General features: G+C 36.6%; 1 protein-coding gene across 3 annotated transcripts in view; it reads left to right on the top strand.

Moving 5' to 3' along the window:
- The window catches only part of sptbn1 (spectrin, beta, non-erythrocytic 1), a 292,639-nt gene extending 270,149 nt beyond the window's left edge, over positions 1-22,490 (top strand). For all 3 annotated transcript variants that reach the window (XM_043695961.2, XM_043695960.2, XM_043695962.2), the window contains 10 exons: positions 39-283; positions 460-598; positions 1,127-1,211; positions 1,478-1,674; positions 3,189-3,295; positions 4,118-4,184; positions 12,528-12,766; positions 13,883-14,056; positions 18,982-19,024; positions 21,209-22,490. In XM_043695961.2, the coding sequence (XP_043551896.1) occupies positions 39-283; positions 460-598; positions 1,127-1,211; positions 1,478-1,674; positions 3,189-3,295; positions 4,118-4,184; positions 12,528-12,766; positions 13,883-14,056; positions 18,982-19,024; positions 21,209-21,424 (1,512 nt within the window). In that variant the 3' untranslated portion in view covers positions 21,425-22,490. The remainder of the gene's footprint in view (positions 1-38; positions 284-459; positions 599-1,126; positions 1,212-1,477; positions 1,675-3,188; positions 3,296-4,117; positions 4,185-12,527; positions 12,767-13,882; positions 14,057-18,981; positions 19,025-21,208) is intronic.
- The last annotated feature ends 1,797 nt before the right edge of the window (positions 22,491-24,287 follow it).

Raw genomic sequence — 24,287 nt, forward strand, 5'->3', positions numbered from 1 at the left:
AAAAGATTGCAGTACATTGCTGACATTTTTTATTACAGGTAAGACAGCTGCAGGAGGATGCTGCTCGACTTCAGGCTGCTTATGCTGGTGACAAGGCTGATGACATTCAAAAACGCGAAGCAGAAGTATTGGAAGCGTGGAAGACACTTCTTGATGCATGTGAAGCTCGGAGGGCAAAACTTTTTGATACTGGTGATAAGTTCCGTTTCTTTAGCATGGTGCGTGATCTGATGCTATGGATGGAAGATGTTATTCGGCAAATTGAAACCCAAGAGAAACCAAGGTAAAATGAATGTGCTAAGTTAAAGGCAGGGAGATAATAATTAGTAATTATTAGCTAGTATTTTGAACATTTTTGTTATCTAGGCTATCATTTCATCCGGTATTTGATTTGTGCTTCAAATATTTTGTACAGTCATGATGCAGTAATTAGAGTATATATATTTTATCTTGTTTCAGAGATGTTTCATCAGTGGAATTGCTAATGAACAATCACCAAGGCATCAAAGCTGAGATTGATGCCCGTAATGACAGTTTCACTACGTGCATTGAACTTGGCAAATCTCTCCTGGCAAGAAAACATTATGCATCTGAAGAGGTAGCACACCCCTTATCAGAACAATGTACTTAGTTCTGATGTTAAGATTGCTGATCACAATTTTGTCAGTTCTCATTGTGATTCAGTTACCTGGTCATTAAATATTAACTATAAAAATACAGCTAGTTTTACTGGTTTATTAGAACACAGGAGAATTTTAGTTATGCTGTAATGGTGTTTGAGTGAATTATTTACTTATGAAGTTCTAAGAAAGATGAGTACTGGGGAATAGAATACTCACTACTTTGAACACCATTAAAACACTCTCAAGCCAGATGGAACATTAACAGCACCAGGTGTTATTAGATGCTAGTTGTAGAAATGACTCTCAGTTTATATCGATATTTAAGGAGTTGACAACTTTTATTAAGTTCATTCTTTGCATAGATGTTTGTCTCAATTTCTGAATGAATGCTTCATTATTGTATTTCCTTGTAATATGAGAAAAGGAAGGCATTATGAAATGAATAGTAATACCAGTAAGGTTTATCCTACCACTACTTGAATTAATTCTCTTTTCACATATAGATTAAAGAGAAATTGCTGCAACTAACGGATAAGAGGAAAGAAATGATTGACAAATGGGAGGACAGGTGGGAGTGGCTCAGACTAGGTAAATACCAGCTATCATTCTTTCACAGCAGAAATCGTGATTAAGATTTTTTTGAATGTGTGCATTGTTCTACAATTGAATTCTTTGTAAGAATTTTTGGTCAATCTTTCTGACTATGTTGCAATGGAGAGCTTTTTATCAGAATATTTTGTCTTACAGTTGCATCTGATGTTGATTGCAAATCTGTGAACATTATTGCTTTGCAATTGCATTCTATCTTTAATTTGTGAATCCTCCTTTCAAGTTTCATTTTGCTTTTTGCTTAGTTTTGGAAGTGCATCAGTTTGCTAGAGATGCAGGTGTGGCAGAAGCCTGGCTTTTAGGCCAAGAACCATATCTATCCAGTCGAGAATTGGGTCAGAGTGTGGATGAAGTAGAGAAATTGATTAAGAGACATGAGGCATTTGAGAAATCAGCAGCTACATGGGATGAAAGATTTTCAGCATTGGAGAGACTGACGACAGTGAGTATATTTTATAAATAATCCCTTTTCAATACCCCATAAAAACATGTCATCAGTACAGATCTAGTGCTTCAATCATTTCTTAAAAATAACTAGTCAGCTTGACTTAGTTGGATTTTATTTTGGATTCTGGGCTAGAATGTTATTTGAGTCAAATGCCTTAATTTTAACTGATTTTCCAATTCTATACAGAGGTGATTTTCTCAAGTGCATGCTGAAATTCATTTGACATTTAATTGAAATAAAGCAGCACATTTTTCTGTAAAGCAATTAATTGTTCAATTAATCAAAAAGAGAGATTTCAGTGACATGATAGTGATGTGATATAGTTCTAATTATCTTCATAAATGCAAATTCAAATAGTATAGTCATAAAATCAGTTTTATGTTTTTAATAACTGAACATTAGCTTGTCTCTAGAATTCCTTTTTATTTTTGGAGTAACTTACAAAAAGAGAAACATTATTATTTCTATATTATTATTTATTATTATTTCTGTGAGACAGGCCAAGAAAATGGGCATCCAGCAAAAGGGAAAAGAGAAACTTAGAGAACTTTATAACGGAAGGGATTTTAGACTTTTGAATTTGGGGCGGAAGACCGTAAGGTCGAGTGTGAGAACTTCTGTAGAATAGAGGCAAGGGGAAGATGTGAAGTAGACTAATGTCAGAAGAATGAAACAGTCATAAGGGGCAAATATAGCTAATGGAAATCTTTTGAGTTTAGAATGGTGAATCTGTGGAAAGATTTCAAGGTGAAGATAAACATTTTGAAATCAATTTTCTAGAGGACTGTATAGGCTTGGAAGGCAAGGAAGGCTGTACAGGCAAGGTAGGCAGGCAGGAGGCTGAAAGAACACAGCAAGCCAGGCAGCATCAGGAGATGGAGAAGTCGATGTTTCAGGTGAAACCCTTCTTCAAGAATGGGAGTGGGTGTAGCGGGAGCTGCACATAAAGGGGGTGGCAGGGTAGGGTGGTGAAGTAAGGATAGGTGAAGACAGGTAGAGGGTACAACCTGGTTGGTCATTGGGAGGAATGAATCCACTTGATGGCAGGCAGGAGTGGAAGGGATGGGGAGGGGCTGGGAAGGGGGTCAGGAGATGGGAAGGGAGGCTATTTGAAATTGGTGACCTCAATTTTGAGTCCTCCAGGCTGTAGGCTTGAATTTGTAGGATCTTGTGCAAATAAATAGGATCATAAAGTTTTGAATAAATTGTTTATAGAAATGAGAAGAATATTACAAATATCAGTCTGAGGATAAAATAAGTGTTAGAATTGTGGCAACAATGGGGCTGAGGCAGACTTCTGATACAAAGAATTTAATTTCACAAGTTCTGATACTGAGATTGTACCATGATGAATCTTGACAATTTTCTAATCAATTTATACATTTGACGAAAAAAATAGACACATTCTGAATTTCAAAAGATTAAAACAAACCGAGAATAATGACCCATAACAGGCTTTATTATTTGAAATCATACAAATGTGAACCTTACATTTCTTCTTCTTACAGCTGGAACTGCTTGAAGTGCGGAGGAGGCAAGAAGAGGAGGAAAGAAAGAGGCAGCCATCCCCACAGCCAACCTCACAGCCTTCTGACGAGTCTGAATCACCACAACAGTAAGATATTATGAAAGATTTAAATACAACTTTTTAAAAAGCTTTAGCTCTTTGGAAAGTAATAGTCACATTAATGTACTAACTAATCACCGTACTTAATAATATTCAGTAGAATTTGAACAATGCTCAGACATTAAACATTTTGTAAGAGCTTGTGAGTGGAAGGGAATATCATTGCTTTAGTTTATTTGATCAAAAACAGTTAAGTTTATTTTGTTCCTCAAGCAGAATACAATAATTTCTTGCTTAACATTGCAGTTGCTTTTCTGAAAAGTATAACTCTAAATGAAACAGTACAAAGATTCGATTTTCCCGTTACAAGCAACATAAAAATTTTATTTAGAATTATTTAGACATTCATATCGGAATAAAGTATTAAAACAGTTCATAAATGCAGCTCACCACTGCCTTCTCATAGGCAACTAAGTGTGGGCAATAAAGGCTGGTCCAGCAAGCAATGCCCACATTTCATGAATTAATTTTTTAAAATGTAATCTAAGTAACATAAAACAGAGAAACTTAAAGCAAAGACTGACTGTAGTCACTAAAGTGACTGTAGTCATCTATCCTCAGCCTCGTGAAAATGGCCAAGGCGAGACTTGAAGAGGTATGAAGGCGAGACTTCTGGCCACTCCACCCAGTACTGTCTCTGTTTGGTCCCAGTCGTAAATTCATATGCCAGCTAAACATACCTAGTTGTAGTTTAAATATAAAATGATAAAGAGATATCCGCTTTACAGACAGAAAATTGTGTTTGCCCATGGATGTTCAATCGCTTGCATCTTATCTCATGAAGGTTTTCTCCTGTTTTCTTTTCCCCAGGGAAGGAGCTAGAGAAGGAGAACACGTTTCTCAGAATGGATTACCATCAGACCAGGAGTCCCCACGGGTTAGTTACCGCTCTCAAAACTACCAAACCTACAAAAACTTTCAGAACAGACGAGCTGGCAGTGAATGGGCCCGATCTGGACTGTGAAATTCAAACCAATCAGAATGCAGTATTTGTACATTTTGAGACTAACCCATACACACATTCATTTCTCTTTAACAGATGCTTTTTTCATCTGCTTTGTTTATCAAAATCAGTTTAGTTAATGAGTAATCCTGCGAAGAGTATCCATTCATCTCAAGCATTCATACTGCTTTTGGTTCTCTGCCATAAATAATAGCCAGCAATGTATTTGGCAGCCTTGTATGATAAGAACATAAGAAATTGAAAATTTGTTTGTGAACTTAAGAGCTTGTAAGGGGGCATGGCTACATGATTAACCAAATAACCTTCCTGATGCAAGCAGCTTTTATATTGTAATTCATGAGACACGATGACTCCTTGTATTATTGGAACAGGTGAAAATTTTGTTTTGATGGGCAGCCATCCAAGTTTGAACTGGAGAGATGTGGGAATGGTCAAATATTCTCATCTTTTGTTACAATAAGCAATTAGCAAGGATTTAGCCATAATCTTCCTTTAGAAGACTGAATGACTGGCATGGAGTTTGAAGTAAGACAAATTATACCTGGTCTATGTAAGGAATGATTTTTATTGTTCCTTGTTTTATGCTATATAATTCAGCTTCTGGGAGCAATTAGAGTGACTGAAAGTACTGAGAGTTGGAAAATGTTGTTTAGCAACAGGGTCATTAATCATCTGTCACAGCAAAACATCCTAATTAAGGGTTACAACAATCAATTCTGTGATTCTGTGGAAACATGAGCTCATTTGAAAAACAATGTTGTAGCTAACCTCACCAGATACAACACGATCAGCTCATTTTATAGCTTTATTAGTGCTCCTTGCAGAGCTGAAACCTTACACATACAGTCTATTGAAGTAAGCAGTGGCATCAGCAGTGCAATTGGAGTATGTGGTGAATAGAACTAATCCAAAACATACAGCCTTGAAGGAACTGTACTATAAATACAAAGGGGTACAACCACAGAGATAAATTGCTGACAGCTTTGAAATGATTGCATCGGTTTTTTTATCTTTGCACATGTAGTTATTATGAGATGGTGGTGTCAAATTGATTGGTGATGTTAGATGGTTAAGCTTAGTAACACAAAGACACAAAACAGGCAAATAAAAGAAACAATGGCTGCATGAAGCATTAACAAGGACAATTATTCTGTGTTATTGTCAAGAACATCCTCCCCAGAAGGTGGCAGTGCATTATACCTAGCAGGAGGTGGTAATAAACTGGACTGCCTACAACATCTGGAAATGGGGTGCATGAGAAGACAGTGATCTTTCGTCTTAAATGCATCATTCTTGTTCAATAGTTAGACTCATAGAGGTGTACAGCACGAAACAGACCCTTCAGTCCAACTCATCCATGTGGACCAGATATCCCAACCCAGTCTAGTCCCACCTGCCAGTACCTAGCCCATATCCCTCCAAACCCCTCCTATTCATATACCCATCCAGATGCCTTTTAAATGTTGCAATTGTACCAGCCTCCACCACTTCCTCTGGCAGCTCATTCCATACACATACCATCCTCTATGTGAAAAAGTTGCCCATTAAGTATCTTTTTTATATCTTTTCCCTCTCACCCTAAACCTATGCCCTTTAGTTCCGGACTTCCCCATTCCAGGGAAAATATCTTGTCTATTTATCTTATAATGCCCCTCATGATTTTGTAAACCTCTATAAGGTCACCCCTCAGCATCTGACACTTTAGGGAAAACAGCGCTAGCCTATTTAATCTCTCCCTATTGCTCAAATCCTCCAAACCTGGCAACATCCTTGTAAATCCTTTCTGAACCCTTTCAAGTTTCACAACATCTTTCCAATAGGAAGGAGACCAGAATATTCCAACAGTGGCCTAACCAAAGTCCTGTACAGCTGCAACATGACCTCCCAACTCCTATACTCAATAATCTGACCAATAAAGGAAAGCATACCAAGCGCCTTCTTCACTATCCTATCTACTGCAACTCCACTTTCACGGAGCTATGAACCAGCACTCCAAGGTCTCTTTGTTCAGCAACACTCCCTAGGACCTTACCATTCATTCCACAGATTGGTGCCTGTTTTCTATTCTGCATTTACAGGCAAACCTGTCTGACTGTCAGAATCTTGATGCTTCTGTTTTATAACATGTTTACGTATTTCAGAATAGGTTGTCACTATGCATAAACAATTGAAAACCTAGCCCCACACTCATTGTCTTCATGTTGGACATGTGACAATAATCTCTTCCACTTAAGAAAATGTTCCATGCAGTGACATACAGTAGACACATCAAGGTATGTGGTGTGAAGGAAATTTTTGTAAAGTTCTGGCTTTGCTGAGCAAAACATCATTCACCAGGAATAAGCCACAAATATACCAATTGATAACTACAACGACTTTTGCGATGCTAGTAATGCCACAACTATGTTAAACATTTACTGCAGGGTCAAATCCCTGTTCAGTTCACCTGTTGCTCAGTAAGGCACTCATCCGTACTGGAGGTTTTGTGTCGCATTCTACCTTCTGATCTCTTTTTCATCTTCTACATATCAACTATTTAAAAAATTATTTGAAGTGTTTTAAAAGCAAGTTTTTGTGAAGGTATTTATTTTAAAAATGGTTCAGTGGTTTTCAAGAAGTAAGTACAGTTCTTAAATTTGAAACACATCTAACAAACCACTGCTTTCATTCCCATTCCAAATGGAATCCACAACAAAGGAAGGGCAGACTTGGTACAAATATGTCCAAATTGTAGTAGGTGGCAGTTTAAATGTAATGTGAGTGAAATCTAGATACTGTATGTTTCATGCATGTAAAAAATGTAGGTACAAATATTTTGCTCCCTCAAAAATAGCAAGGAACTGAATTGCAGATCCAATAGAAATTAGAATCGTGTCTGCTCTCCTAATTCAGTACTCCCTTCGGAACAGTTGCCTAGCTGCTCTCCTGAATTACTGTGCAGCATTTTATCAGACTGAACAATCACGTATCTACATAACACAGTAACCTTGTTTATACTATTAATGGACAATAGGCCATATTATTCCATTGACATAACGTCAAATGCTAAGGCTGTTAACTCTGGTTCTATTTGTGTGTTTCAGAGAAAATTACTTTATCCTCTATTGAGGTGTTTGCATAATTAAAGTGGGTTAAAAAGGTTGATTGAAGGTTGCCTGCAAAGAGATGCCAGGTAGACGAATTACGTAAAGCTCATTATTATACCAATGTAATGCCAGGATTCTCTTATCTATAGCATAGGTTTTACTTAACATCAGCAAAAATAAAACAAACAACATTGTATTTGTAAGCTTTGATTTCTGATCTACGGTTTTTACTGTGAATATTTCTCTTAATCAAATTGACAAATAATGCCTAACTAATAAAGTGGCTGCCCCAGATGTGATGGAGATTATTTCATAAAACTGATGAGTGTTGTTCAGTGTCTACACAGTAAGACCAGTCATACTCCAGATAATCTGAGTGATGCATTAAATATATCTATCACTATTTAATATGGTCCCCAGGAGGGAAATACTTAAGATAATGGTTTTATGTTTTATTTCTGGCTGGTGCTGACATCAGGGGAAAGCAAAATTCAGCACATTCCAGTCACTTATAAATTATTTCTGAAAAGAGATTTGGTAACAACAAATTTTGGCAACGCCAAAGTGTCAGCAGACTTTTAAGCTTACTGTCAGCTTTTTAAGTTTTAACGGTTATTTTTAATTTGGTCTTTCAATTTTTCAAGCAAAAACTATTTTTGCTTAAAAGCAGATAAAATTCAACATATGAAAGAGAATATATACTGTTTAAGTGAACTTAGTGTCAGTGACAGTGGTTTTCTGCATTCTGATTGCAGCAATGATTTTCCTTACTGCAGGAAAATATGTCTTGAGTAGTTTACATGAAATTCGAGATATTGAGCACTAAGCTGAGAAGGATTTATTAATAAATTGCTAGCAAGTTTGAAAGCCACTCATACAAGCGATAGTCATCAAGGCTTTATCTTATATTCAAATAACATGAAGCACATTAACATCACTAAACAGAATCCAGAGCTATTAGTGTATTTTTTTCCTGAATCAAATATTGCAAAGCAACAAAACTAGGTTTTAAAACTTCCTCCAAATATACATTAAATAACAAATACTAAAATACTAAATTTTATTCATGTTTATTATATGAGTACGTGTAGCATTTTTGTACATACAGTGGAGTTATCATTTTGAATTATTTTCATATTCTCCATTGTAGCTAAATTACAATCAATTTATCACTTTACTATCAATTGATTCAAATGAATTAGTTACTTCTCTCCCTTGTATCATCTTCTCTGTACCTTGCACTTTGTTGTTGCAATATTAATATTTTGTGTTTTCTCTGTGATGATGATGGATTATGCACATCGATATAGGAGCTCTGTTTGGAGGAATGATTCATAAAAGACTTCAATGGTGAACATCTTATATGTTGGCAATTTCATTGAATGAGTTGTGTTGAAACCTTAAAATTCTGGTAACAAAATTAACTTTTGAGTAGTACATCTTGATTCTGTTTAATAGCGGTTAAGTCAAAATTTGATGGAGTTCTAAGCAAATTGTTAATAATTTACTCTACATTTTTAAATATAAGAATCAGTCAGTTCTCAAATATTCAAAGTTCCTTTTAAGTCTGGTTTTATTCTTCAGCAGCTGGAAGGATCAAAGCTTGTGTGATTTGCCAATCTATATCTCATTTAAATAACATTTATTGAAATTTAATTTAGGCCCAATTTAAACTTTCTCTTTTGGGTGTTTGCCATTTAATTTTTTTCAAATGTAATCTGTCTTTGAACCACTTTAATTGTTTTGTGCTCGCAAAGTTTGTTGATACGTTTTATTTTCGCCTTTAATCACAGGCTGTTCTTACTGCATGTTTGTTCATTTTGATTCAATTGTTAGTTATTGACTAATTGAACATTAAAGCATTGCTACTAACACACATGAATGGAACAATTCTGACATTAGTTTTGATTCTGTTGTAACTGTCACTTGATTACTTAACTTGTGTCATTTTTGTTTTCAATGGTATTTATTTTTGCATGTGTTTAGCATGTTTAAACCTTAATTATTAAAGTTCACCTTATATTTAATGTTTGTTAACTTTGTGTTTGTGTTTCTGAAAGAGCATTGTCATAGTTTTGTACATATGTTTCTCTCTCAGAACAGTATGTCTTTAAAGTATTAATGTGAATAACTTTAAACTTAAAAGGCCAGAGGTCATAATAACACAAATGCCTAGTATTCTGTTTTGTGTTCTCTCTGAATTTACAAACACAATTTTACTTTGTTAGTCCTATTCATTTAATTAGATTTTTTGAAGTATTTCCCATTAACTGCAATTTTTTTTTACAGTAGAGGGTGCCTTAGAGTTAACCTACAGTATTCAGTATAACTGATTCTCTACAGAGCTTTCAATTTTGACCAGGAAGCATCATGCATATATTTCCAGGTTTTTAGATGTTTTCTAATCAGTCTGTTAAAATATGTTACTGGACAGCTCTCGAGCAGTTAGGACTTGAACCGAGGCCTCTTGGCACATAGGTAAGAACCAGTGCACCACAAGAGCCTCTTTACTGTCAGCTTTTTATTTTACCAAATTCTATGGGAAATCATTGAGAAAGATAATTGGCAATTTAAAGAAAGATGTCATCAAATGAGACTGGCAGAATTATCATATGTACCAAATATGTGGCAGAGAAGGCTATTTAATGCCATCTCAGCCCAAGAAATGGCTTCACTATGAGATTTGTGATATCAAATTAAAAAGTCAGACAAAAATCTTTATTTTGCTCCACCCAATTTTCCTTTGTGCATCAGTCTCTTTTCAGCTATTAATGAATGATTTACCTAAAGAAAGTATGAGTGTTATTGTGCCAACGGGCAATTTGAGATATGAAAGTGCTTAAACATATTTGTCATGTAAAAATTTTGGAAGGTGTCTGTTTCTGCAATGTCAGGTTTTTTTTTAATCATGAGTTAATGTGCAAAGTATGAGGGAAATAAGGCAGCTAATTTTTGCTTTCCCTTTTCTAAAAAAGTTGTATATGTGAAGTCGTATTTGAACGTCTAAAGAGCTATCAGTATAGTCTGTACAATATTGGAAAGCATAAAAGGGACAATCAATCAGATTTACAAGGCAATGCTATAGTCACCTGAATTAATTCATATTCGGTATCTGCTTCTAATGTAAGAAGAATTCAAGATGTTACCTCTTGGCCTGATATGAATTTGCAACTGTGCATATTTGACTCTCTATTAATTGAAACTAAAGCACTAGAAAATATTTTGCTTTAGCTAACTACATGATGTTTATAGTGTGACTAGATAACTGCAGCATGTACCTTACAAATATGATTCAGAAAAGTTAGAGAAAAGTATTGATAGCATGAAAACCAAGAGTGATCTGCATTTCTGTGGCTAAATATAGTGGAATTATAATTCAAATAATTTGGATGACTGGATTCTGAAGATACCCACCCTACCCAGATAGAGGCTGCAGAGCTGCTGGAAGCTTGGCTGCTCTCTAGGTTGTCAGGATCACACTGCAGCAAGCGGCACGAACAACAAAGCAAGTGATGGACAAGACCTTAGGTCTGTCTGTTTTTGGGGGTAAATAACTGTGTTGGCTTTGAGTGACTTCTTTGGCTTTCTTAACAACATTTCAAATTCGTAATATAGTTTAAAATGTTATGATTAGTCTGCTTAAAATGCTGTTTGCATTGAAAGCTGTGTTCCTTCTTTTATCTTATTAAATTACAAATCACTAAATCTAGGTGGTGGAATTGGTCTGCATGATGTGATTCATAAACATTAAAATCTCTGCATGCCTAAATGATGTCTTAATTGGAAAAAAGTGAATGAGCATAAGCAAAGTCTCAACTAAGAGAGAGCTCAATCTATATTGAAGGGGAACTAATTGGAATGTGATAGTACAAGGCTTTTGGTTACCTTGTCATTTTCTTTGTCTGGTTGGGTACACCCTCAAAATTTTCACAGTCTTCCCATTAGCATCTGTATAAAGACCACTCTAGAATTAGTTTTTGTTTAGTAAAGTGCATCAGGTTGTCTTGGGGATAGCACATTTATATGCTGGCATTGATTGATGTAAAACTTTACATCGAGTTTTCCGTTCCATTTCAAAAATCCAGCTGCAGTGCTCTTTGTTCTTGATTCTACTGAAGCAATTTGATGCCACATTTTCTCAGCAGTGTCACATCTGAATTACCTTAAGATTATATTCAGCAGACAACCCAAGTAGTAATGGGTTAATCTTAATTCTAGCTGAGAAAAATATAAAAAAGGAAAAACGCTTAGAAAAAATCTTATAGTAAACACTTCATTTTTTAAAAAATAGTACTTTGATATAGACTTTGTTTATATTCATTTCATACTCATAACAGTTTACCTTGGCGAGGTCACTGTTAAAGTAGCTGTGTGCTTAGCGTCACTGGTTGGAAGAAAAAATTGATATGCAAGAATGCTTTGAATCTGCTTCCTACTTAGAGGCTGCTGTTACATGTCAGTCATTTCTACTTCAGGGGTTACGGGAGCTTCCTGGTAATTGTCCAATAGGTTCCACTATGTTAATCTTAGGAATAAAGATTTTCACAAGGAGCAATACCCTTGTTTCTTTCATTAAAATTGGCAATACCAGCAGTTTACTCCGCTCCCCTTTTTCATGAGATTTGGAAAATTCGGAAGCGAGCAACCTTTGTTCAAGTACACGTGCACCAGTAGCTTTCTGCTACCTATTCAAGTTATCACATAAAATTAGAAATCAAGTATTAGCACTAGCTTTATTAAGCATTCTGATCATTATCATTGGGCTTGCTCCTCCATATCCAGATACATTCAATTTGAGCTTGGATCAATGGCTGATCATTTGGAGTTAAAATCCTGCTTTTTTTCCCCCCCCCTGCTACTGTAAGAGTCCTATTGTCTCTTCAACTATTTCCTGTTATAACATGAATCCAAGTTAGGACGTTAGTTACCCACATAATTAAATACACTGTGCTGCTGTCCAGACAACCTTTTCTCATCAATTCATAGACATCCATAAATACCTGAATGTACTGTAACTCGCATCCATTGTATTTATCAATACATAAAATTCATACACCAAAGTTAAAATTTTCAGTGCATGTAGAATGCAAAGCCTCTGGTGTGTGTTTGGTCTCAGTCTCTTTTTGGACTGCATTAAAATAGTGATTAATCTGTTATCTATTTAATTCAGGTGTCTCAGACAATTGAAACAAACGAGATGGTGAATGGTGCTACTGAACAGAGAACCAGTTCAAAAGAACCCAGCCCTGCAGCTTCGCCAACTTCAGATCGCAAAACTAAGACCTCACCTTTGCAGGCTCAATCTGCTACTTTACCTGTTAAGTCACAAGAAACTCCTTCAGCACAGATGGAAGGATTCCTACATCGCAAACATGAATGGGAAACCCACAACAAGAAAGCATCAAGCAGGTGTGTCATTTTCTCAAGTACACACAAGTATGTGAAGTTGCTTGAATCGAGGCTGTCTAATGCAATTCCTTTTTAATTTATTCAGATTGTGAACCCTTCTTTGTTTGGCTTGCACCTCTAGTAGTAAAGAGAGAAATTTGTTCTCGGGCCTTCTCAATTCTGCCCACAATTTCCTGCCTTAGGCCTTGATCTTTTGTTTCTTCTTGTATCTCTGTCTATTTTTCTAGCTGCGTAATGTTTGAATGGACAGGCCCCTTAAATTATTTTGCGTGATCTGTATCTTTGAGGTAACTTACAGGCCAACTTGTGCAAACTTGCATGGAATCTTTCAGGTCATGGCTGTAAAATCTATTCTGTCGTCTTCACCTGTAAGCAGGAGTGTTTAGCACTGGTTGTTGTATCGGCTGTACTGCATTGCAACACAGCAGTTATTTTGAGTCATCATTTAGTACTGTAGTAATTCAATAGGCATATTAAGGACTTCTACAGAATGCAAAAAACATTGAGATATGTTAAAGTTATTTTTATATAGTGTAAAAAGTGGCCCATGTAGAGATAATTTTTAAGAGTTCAAACTGGTTTTGGGAAGAGGATCTGATTTGTGCTATTTGGTAGGTATACAGAGGGTTTTCAAAATAGGTGTTAACTAATCAATCTCAGTAAAATGTTCAACATGGAGAATTCCTTTGTGGTTTACTAAGTAAACACAAAGCTAGGAACATTACTCAACCAGATGAAGTCCCGAGTTCAATACTCAAGCTATTCCAAGCCAATTGATATTCCTCAGATTAAATGGATCGAACAGTTGAAGTTACGAAGGGGACAGTCTGCCATGGAAACAGTGTGAAACCCTGGTATGGATGTTCCATAAATCTGAATTGTGTTTGGCTGTTGTATAATAGTTAATGTCAGTATTGAATTCACAAGGAGAATTGACTGTTTGAATAAAACACTCATAGGCTTATCGAATCCAGGGAAAATAGTACTTAGAATCTGAGTTTGATCCTTAAGAGAAAAGTAGAACATCTTAAATTTAACATTATGGCATTGATTGTGTAAATGTTGATATCTTATATAACTGTAGGACTATTAATGAGAAATTTTATTTTTTTTCAGATCTTGGCACAATGTGTATTGTGTGATAAACAATCAGGAAATGGGCTTTTATAAAGATGCAAAGAATGCTAGTTCAGGTATCACGTATCATGGTGAGGTTCCAATTAGCCTAAAGGAAGCACTCTGTGAAGTAGCTGTTGATTATAAGAAGAAGAAGCACGTTTTTAAGCTAAAGTAAGTACTTTTTTCTTTGTCCCTTTTTGTGCTATACTCAACACATGAAACGTGAAATGTATATCTTTCAAATCCATTCTAAAAGATCATAAGCTGTAGAAACAGAGTAACCCATTGAGTTTGCTCCACACCTTGAGATCACAGCTGAACTAATAATTCTCAAATCCACTTTTCTGCCTTTCCTCCATGCCCTTGATTCCTTTACTCATTAAAAAAACTATATCTCAGCCTTGAATATACTTAATGACCTTTCCTCTACAGTCCTCGTTGGTAAAGAATTCCATAGATTCCATAACCTCCAATGGAAGAAATTCCTCCTCATCCATTTTTTAAATGGGAGACCCCTTATTCTGTGATTATGCACTCGGTATCACAAGGAGAGATGTTCTTTCCGTATCTATCCTGTCAGGTCTCCTAAGAATGTCATATGTTTTAATAAGGTTGCCCTTCATTCTTCTAAACTCCAATGAGGACAGGCCCAAACAAATGAACCCTATTCTCATAAAACAGACTCTATATTGGGATCAGCTTTGTGAACTTTCTCTGGACTGCCTCACATGCTAATGTAAATTTCCTTAGAGATGGAGCCCAGAACTGTTCATGGTATTCCTATTGTGGTCTGATTAATGCAATGTACAGTTTTAACAAGAAATCTCTATTTTTATCCTCTATTTCCTTTGGAATAAAGGCCAACATTCCATTTTCCTTCACTAGTAACTTTTGAACATGGATGCTCGTTTGTTGTGATTGATGCATGAGGACTCCCAAATCTTGTGTACTGCAGCTACCTTAAGGCTTTCTTCATTTAAATAATATTCAGCACTTTTATTCTTCTTGTCAAATGCATAACCTTGTTTACCCACATTATATTCCATTTTCCAAGTTTTAATCCACTTGCCTTCCCACCTTTTTATTTGTCATCGGTAAATTGGGCTTTGGTACATTCACTTTTCTCACCCAGGTCATAGCTTTTCATGACTTACAGATTGCCATGCCTTATCCCAATTCTGTCTTCTGGTAGTTAGCTAATCCTCCATCCATGCCATTATACTACCTCTAACACCATGAACTCTTACCTTATTAAATAGCCTAACATGTGGTATCTTATCAAACATCTTCAACGATTCAAAATATATTACAGCCACTGTCTCCCCTTTTATGTATCCTACTTCCTACAACCTCAAAATTCTAATAAATTTTTCAAGCATGATTTCTACTATATGAAACCATGCTGTTTGTATTATGTATTTCTAAATACTCTGCTATTACATCCTTTATAATAGACTTTAATATTTTCCCAATAACATACAGTTACAAGATTCTTGCAACCTGTGCTGACAGAAGTGGATGCAATGAGGATGAACAAACTGACCACAGCTGTTCAAGTGGGCGGAGGAAATAGATGTGTTGTTGTAATGGTAATGGGCAGGAGTGCTAAGGAACAGTAAGAAGGATAAATATTGGGATTTGCAGCATGAGCGTAACTTCCGAAGACTGTGCCTGCCCCGTGCCAAGATTAAGGACATCTCCTTCCTGCTGGAGAAGAACTTGTAGTGGGAAGGTTGTGGTCCAGTAGTCATCATCAAGTTGGTACCAATAATGATGTTAAGACAAGGCAGGAGGTTTTGCTGAAAGATTTAAAATAGTTTGGAGCCAAACTCGAAAGTAGAACTTCAAAGTTAATAATCTGTGGATTACTACACAAACCATGGGTAAACTGGCAGATGGTTTAAAGATATGTCAAGAATCTAAATATGTGGTTCAGAGATCGGTGTGGGTGGGTGGAATGGTTTTCAGGCTATCAGGTACTAGCACCGGTACTGGGGTAGAAAGGAGCTGTTCATGAGATGGACTTCACTTGGGACCAGTGTTGTAGTGAGTCCACTAGCTAAGGCAATAGAGAGGGCTTTAAACTAATGAGGAAGGGACTTGTTTGGGAGAAAGAAAGTGTAGCCTTACAAAGCCAGAAGATATGGCAGCATTACAGGGCATCTATTTGGATTGTGATACCCAGTGTGAGACAGGAAGGGATAGATTGAACAAACTTCAAAAAAACAGCAGTAAATTGGGTCAGGGAGAAAAATGCTAAGAAGATCAAATTAATTTTATCTCTTTACTTGAATTCTTGTAATATTTAGTACAAAATAAATGAAATAATGGTGCAGATCAAGGTTAATGGGTATGATTTTATTGAAGTTGTGGAGACATGGTTACACAGAGATCAATATTGGAAAGTAAACACTCAGGGATATGTTAAATTTGGAAAGAGAAGCAGGTTAGCACCGGATGGGTTAAGTATGATAGCAAGAAATAATCTTAAATCAAAAAATATAGAATCCATATGGTTAGGGTTAAGAAATTAAAAAGGGTAAGACACTGGGAAGAGTTGTCTATGAGCCCTCCTAACAGTAGCTGTGCAGTATGATAGAGAAGGAAATAATGAGGATAAGTTAAAAATACATTATGCTAATCCTAGATGACTTTAATCTTCATGTAGATTGCAGTAGCCAGATTGGCAGAAATAGCCACAAAGAAGAATTCAGTGTATATATTTGGGGCAGTTTCCTAGAACAATATTTGTGGACCCAACGAGGGATTAAGCTGTTTTGGATCTGGTGATGTGCAATGAGATGGGTTTAATAAATGATGTCAGTGTAAAATATCCCTGGGAAACAGTGACAGTAGCAGAATTTTACATTCAGTTTGAGAGGGATCAACTTAGTTCACAAACGACGATGCTCAGCTTAAATAAGGATAATTACAAAGAAATGAGGGCAAAACTGGCTGGAGTGAATTAGGAAATGAGTTCAGCAGTAAAGAAGATTGAGGAACAATACCAGGCATTTAAGCAAATAGTTCATGGCTCACATAAAAGATATGTCCCAACTGAGAAAGAAGGATTCTATGAAAGGGAGAAGCCGACTATGGTTCACAAGGGAAGCTAATGATAGTATCAAATTGAATGAACAAATATACAATGTGGTAAAGTTTAGTGGTAAGCTGAAGGACTGGGGAAGTTTTAAAACTGACAGAAGACAACCAGTAAAAAGAGGGAGAAGATAAACTGAGGGCAAACAGCAAGTAATATTAAGACTGACAGCACGATAAAAAGGGACAGGTGGAAGTGAGCACAGACCCATTACAGAATAAGGTGGGGAAATAATAATGGGGAACCAGGAGATGGCGGCAGAGTTGAATAAATGCTTTGCCTCACTCTTCACGTAGAAGACACGACGAGCATCCCAAAATTACTAAGTAATCAAGGGGCAAAAGGAGGAGTGAAAATAAATACAACAGCTATCATTAGAAAAGAAGTGTGAGGGAAACAACAGAATGTTCCTATTGGATAATTAACTCCTGAAAGAGAAAATAGGACAACATTTTGGGTGTTGCTTGAATATAATTTTCAAGTCATAGATAAAATAGTTAGAAGATGTAATACTAAGAAGTAGCAAAGCAAAGTTAGCCAATTTTTAATCATGTTGAATTGTATCCGAGCTGAATTAGCAATGGTAATGATTACAAATGAAATGCAGCCAAATCAGGTTCCTATTGAACGTCACTATGAGACAAAGTTACTGTGTTTCCTTCACACAGATTTGCAAAAAATTGCTATCAGGAACTTGAATTATTTGTATAAATTTCCATTCAAACTGATTCTTATTAGTCTTTCGATTTTTTTTTTTTAGAGATTCTAGGAACTCATTGCATCCGTCCATGATATTTACAATACCTGGTTCATATAGATCAATTTGTAAACTACTAATTGGTCAGACATGTTTACCTGTTGTTTCAATAATATAGTCTCTTCATTGATTTGAGTGAAACAGTCCATTCAAGTAGTGCTTTGCAACAGTGTGATGCAAATAGAGTTTTTTTACTGTAATTTCCTCTCAAAGTTGAGTTTGTACCATGGTATCGAACTACAGATGGCCGATACCCCTTAATACTTTGTGCCATTACTGCGAGAGCCTCAACAATGACGTCAGTTAACAAGCTACTGAGACCAAAAGGGTCAGCCGATCATTTTGCCTACTATCCAACCATAAATGCTTGCATTGAAGGCTAGATAATGACCTAAGTACCCTAACATTTTAATTGCCTTCCCTACCTTAACCCTAAGGCAGTTTCTACCTGTGCTGTGGTCAACAAGTTCGTTTCAGCTTGAGATTAAATCTATAATCTTTTTAGTAGGCAGGGCTGTTTATAATGGATAAGATGCTGGGCAGGTTCATCAATTACTGATATAGTGAAGATTGAAGAAAAGTGATTAGAAATTAGCATTTAGTACATGATTCTGCATTTCTGTTTCACCTATAGGGTCAATTGTGTGCAAAAATGACTAAACATTTCTAATGGATGCAATTTTAAAAAAAAAATTCAAGCATTAGCTACAAAAGATATATATAATGCAGTCTATTATCTATTCCACCTTACGTCCCAAAGATGATATTGGGTATGCTTGCTTGAATGGTGTTTGCTGGTTTCTCACCAGCAACTATTCTTTGTATGTACAGTTTCTGGATTAGTGGTGCTGGAAGAGCACAGCAGTTCAGGCAGCATCCGAGGAGCAGTAAAATCGACGTTTCAGGCTATTCATGATGAAAGGCTTTTGCCCGAAACGTCGATTTTACTGCTCCTCGGATGCTGCCTGAACTGCTGTACTCTTCCAGCACCACTAATCCAGAATCTGGTTCCCAGCATCTGCAGTCATTGTTTTTACCCCTTTGTATGTACAGTGTCCAGTAGCTCACCAGTTGATTGTGGGAGCATCCTTCTCCCCTTTATCCTTTTCAAAACATCCACAAAAACTAAACAGTTTTTTCTGTTAGTAGTTAGTGGATGAAACCAGTAACTATGGTATGGTTAGTTTTATACTGTGACAGAACCAAATGCAAGTAATGTGTTTTTCTCGTTAAACACAGGCTGAGCGATGGCAATGAATATCTCTTCCAAGCTAAAGATGATGTAAGTTTCTAAATTAGTCAAGGACAAATTTAAGCATTTATTATTTTGTTTGCATTTCATTATTCAGGTTATTTTTATTTCCCCAATAATATATTCCTGAATCTTTGATGCGTGAATAAAGTTTTACAGTGTTTAATTGTGTACAAACTCTCTTGTTTCTTAATTGTAATTTTTGCTAAATGTTCAAGGTTCAGTGTAATCTACTTTGTCCAGTCATGGATCCTTTATTTGTTTATGCATGAAGCAAACTTTTGATGAAGGGTGCCGTTAAGACTGAATCTTTTTTTTTTCTGCATTTTGATTGTGGACCAAAATGGGAAAAGGACTTTTTTTTTAAATTATTGAACATGATAAATGCAACTTACTAAAATTCATTGTTAGTGTTGTTTATGCTACTGTTTGTTTGACCGATCTGGTTACAGACAGGCTGGCACCAGGGGTAGATACAATCATTAGAAGCTGAAACCACATCTGCAGCTATAAGAGAGATTATTCTCTTCAAAGAAGGGTGTTTGTTAAGCTAGATATGCTTGCACAAACAGCAATAAGTATCTGCATCTTGCTTCTGCAGAAGTCACAAGGCAGAATCATGAGGGTGTATACCAAGAAATAACTAACCGAAAAGGGAGGTGGTCAACTGGTAGAAACAGATGTATCGACATGACAGTTGCAATTGTCACGCACATTGGGAGTTAATATGAACAAGATAACCAAATAAGACCCAGTGTTGCGTCAGCAAAGTAATAAGACTCAGCTATCAAGACGGGGCGGGGGGGGGGGGGGTTGCACGCTAACAACAGTTAGATGTGGTAAGCCGATTAGATTAGCAGATGCACAGAACAATACAACTGTCACATATGAGGTAAAAGGGGAGGTACAGAGAGGCTCATAGAAAACTATATAAATGTGCAATAAAATTATTCAGAAGTGTCCCTACTTTGTGGTCACCCGGGCTTGCAAGAACGTATGAATAAAGACTGCTTCAGAATTTGACTCGGACTGAAATTATTGAACAGTGAGCTTCATTTCTCACAACTTTGAGGATCAAAGATTGGCATCAGTAATGACTGGTGATTACAAGCTGATCCATAAAACCTTTTTCTTGTTAGTCTTAAATTTGAAAGGTTGGAAAATGTGTGTTTGAAGGGAAGGCAAGTAGACAAGGTAAGGATGTCATCCATAGATGATAGCTACTCCCAGGATGACTTCTCAAATCAGAAAGTACTAGGGGTGGAGGAAAAAAATCAAAAGCCAAAGTTATTTTCTTTGTCACAAGGTGGGTCACGTTTGTCAGAATGCCAGAAATTGCTAAGTTATCAGAACTTGTAAGAATGAGTCAAAAAAAGAAACTCAAAAGGAAAAGGCCACAGCTGAAACTGTAGCTGTAACTGCACTGAAGAGAGAGGAGGTAAACACTGCTGAGATTATATGGGTCAGATGACAGACTAGCACTGGGGGTGTGTACAAAATGAGTCCTGGCTGGCAACAAATAGCTAATTGTTTCGTGGAGATGTGACCAGTTGTAGATGACAAATTGTCTCTCTGCCAATAACTATGTGGTTGGTTCCTGGGTAGCTGGACAGCTTGAGGATGTGAACAATATTGCCAAAAGCCATTGGTTCCCCAGAAGGGGAATTAGTGTGTCTCTGCAATAAAAGTAAGTGAAGCTTGAAGAAAGCCAGTTATTTTCTCCCATCAGTCGGTGTAAGCTGTTGGTTTTGATGAATAAGTCAGACACTTAACAATTTGTGGCATAGTTGCTCTCCAAACATGGCAAGGAAGTGAAAGTATCTGGAAAAGAGAGGTCGAAGAACATCAAGGCCATTAAAATGCCTTTGCAGATTTTCCTTCCACCCATAACACTTTTTTTCTGTCTGTGTTTGTCTAAGGAAGTGTTTTATAAGAGATTTAAAATTATAACTCCTACAGTTACATGTCAACAGTCCTAGTTGTTTATCTGCAGCTAGGGTTAAATTATATATAATAAATAGCTAATGTTGTTAAGACAGAAAGCTGGTTTTCCGTTTTCCTGGCTTTACAAAGTAAGATAATTTGCACACTTTGATAAAATCTTTAACTTTTGTGATGATGCCTGGAATAATGGACTTGATTTCCAGCATCCTACCCCAGTGAGACAGTACTATAAATATTTTAACTCGGTGACAACCTCATTTTTTAAAACAGGAGGAAATGAACAGCTGGATTCAAGCTATCACCTCGACTGTGTCTACAGACAAGAGTGAGGCAACTCCAAGCAGTCAGAGTACCCCAGCAGCTAGTCGTGCACAGACCCTACCAGCCAGTGTTGTCTTGACTGGGGAATCCAGCCCTGGGAGACGAGAAAAAGACAAAGAGAAAGACAAAGAGAAGAGATTCAGTCTGTTTGGCAAGAAGAAATAAAGCAGCTCAACAGCCTTCGTTTCTTTATCAACAAAACTCCAGCATGAGCATTTAGAACCAGTGCATTATACTTTGTGCCTCATGTACCTCAAGCCAGTTAGTTTTAATTTATGGAGATCATCAAAGAGTTGCTTAATCTCTAGAATGTGAGGTGCATTTGGCAGTTTTCATTTACAATTAAAGGGCCAGTTGTTGATGATTTATATGTAGTTTAGGATCCAAATATCTAAATTTCTCCTCAATTTTGTGAGGCTGTCTTGGAAATAAAACAACTTACATCCATGTGCTACTGGAATGCAAGGCAGCAATGCTTTTGAAATCTTTTATTGTGCACATGGAATATGGATTAAAAAGATCCAAAATACTTGTCCAACTCCATTTATCAAAGTTGCTATTCCTGAGTCTTGGCTAGTAGAAACTTCCATTTTACATTTATTTAAAACGTATATTGTATCATCTTTGCTATGACAAAAGGCAAATGTGCATTAATTTGCATTTTAATTAAATAAAAATCATGTTAGCCTGGCAGCAGATATTAACAGAAACTATTGGGTTTTTGTGCAGCAAGCGTGAATAAAGAATGTTGGTATATAAGAATGAATTAGTATACTGATTCACTTTTAAATAATCTGTAATTTTAACTTCCTTTTTTGTTGCTCAGTTGCATTATACTGTATGTTTCAAATAATTCTAGTACAAAGTATAAAACCTTAGATGTATATTAAAACCTTTCAAAGCATTGATGTTAAGTGTTGAAGTGGGGATTCATTATCTGGAAAAGTAATGTTACTCAAATGGTTATTTGCTTGTTGGCTAAAGCACTGTGTCATAATTTTGCTATATTATCTTACTATTTGATACATAGTGTGTATTTCTGTCATTGTAACTATTGTAATGAAAAATTCATCTTACTGCACAATCAGGATACATAATAGGAATGAATCCTTGCAAAAACTGGGCCTGTAGTCAAATAGTACAACAGGCTTTCCGTTGTATGGGACTGCACCTGTAGAGTTTTACCCTATCTGTTAAAATGTGCGATGTCATTAAATGCTTTTAAAACTTATTGTGCCATGGGTATTCTTGTATAAGTTTCAATAAACCTTCCTGTTTTAGAGCTAAATGTGGTTTGTGTACACTGTAGAAACCTTTGCCTCAATATATATCGTTTCAGTGTTCAACTGCTGTATGTAATCACCAAATTCATTACTTCGGAAAGGTTCTTACCAACTTACACCCAGCATTGAACCACAGCAGTTTAAATGCAGGGCTGAAATGATTGGCAGCAATATGTATTAATCCAAACTGGCTAAGATTGTGTGCACAAAATTTTATTTTTCCATACCAGTTTTCCTTGCATTTCTGAGGGTGCCTAATATTGCCAAATTACAGGTGGATTTATCTTGTTGGCTGTACTAGTTTATAATCCAATCTAAACCAAATCCAAAATTTTACATGGCTACTTTAATTAGCTAGGTGTTAATATCCTATCCAAAGCTGTCTGTTGTAAATGTTTTTTGCCAGAAAAATCTTATTGCAAAACATGTAGTTGATGGATTGTAAGACTTGGTTAGAGTCTAATCCCTTTGTCATTTTAAAGTCCTCAATCATGTCCTCACAAATTATGCACTTTTCTCAATAAAAGTTCTGTAAACCTTCCTGACATCTGTGGATTTCAAAACTAATTATCGAGCTAGTTACCTGCATTTGAACATTTTTCAGAGCCTCTACATACACGACCTTGTGAAGGAACTTCAATTGGAGACAGTATTTGAAATAAAGCTGGACAAAAGCCTTTATACAAGATAAAGCAAAATCCTGAGTTGTAGGTATTTTAAATCAAAGTATTCATTATGACACATGTCTGAAACAGGCAGGACAGGATCCCAGAACTACTGATCCAGAGGTAGGGACATAGCACTGGACAACAAGAAACCTATACTCCGTTCTGTTCTCTCCCTTTATATCTGCAGCCCTGCCAGTAGATTTCCTTTGTGTTTATCTAACTTCCAAGAATTGTATTCTTGGAATGAACACAAGATATCAAGATAAAACGTTAATGTTCTGCATTTCTGCACCAACATGGCATTGGTAATGGACCTTCAATACTTGTAGAACCTTCTGCTCAGCTTCAGACTAATTCAGTGGTAGCAATCACTCACTAATGAGTATGATTGTCCATCTAAGAAATTGGTCAAAAGTTCTGAGTGCTTGCATGGCTGATGAGCCCAATCCTAGAGACACACCTCTAACCATATGTTTCACAAGTGTTTCTGGGAAGAGGACTTGGTCCTTGGTCTCATCGAGGTCATTGGCATTCCTATCTCAGGTTCCTTTTCTGTAATTGCTCTTAAAGAAGTGTCAAAAATGTGTTGCTGGGAAAGTGCAGCAGGTGAGGCAGCATCCAAGGAACAGGAGAATCGACGTTTCGGGCATAAGCCCTTCTTCAGGATTCCTGAAGAAGGGCTTATGCCCGAAGCGTCGATTCTCCTGTTCCTTGGATGCTGCCTGACCTGCTGCGCTTTTCCAGCAACATATTTTCAGCTCTGATCTCCAGCATCTGCAGTCCTCACTTTCTCCTTAAAGAAGTGTCCCTTTGTACAAAATGTTCTACCAGGTTGGTTCCTTCCGAATGAGAGCCTCCCAAACATTGACATCTATATTGCATTCCTTGAATTAAGCCTTCAGGAAATCTTTGAAACGCTTCCTAGGTCCGCCTTTCATTCAAGTGCCTTCACTGAATGGAACAAAGAAGATTTATTTGGGTAGTTCAAGCTCAGGCATCCTTAGCAGGTGAGTCCCCAACGGAGTTGGTTTGGGATGATCATGGCATCGATGCTGGTGCTATTAGCTGCTTCGAAGA

Source organism: Chiloscyllium plagiosum, unplaced genomic scaffold (genome assembly GCF_037043375.1).
Source record: "Chiloscyllium plagiosum isolate Xiang-an unplaced genomic scaffold, Cpla_swu_hap1 HiC_scaffold_10, whole genome shotgun sequence".
Classification (NCBI taxonomy): domain Eukaryota; kingdom Metazoa; phylum Chordata; class Chondrichthyes; order Orectolobiformes; family Hemiscylliidae; genus Chiloscyllium; species Chiloscyllium plagiosum.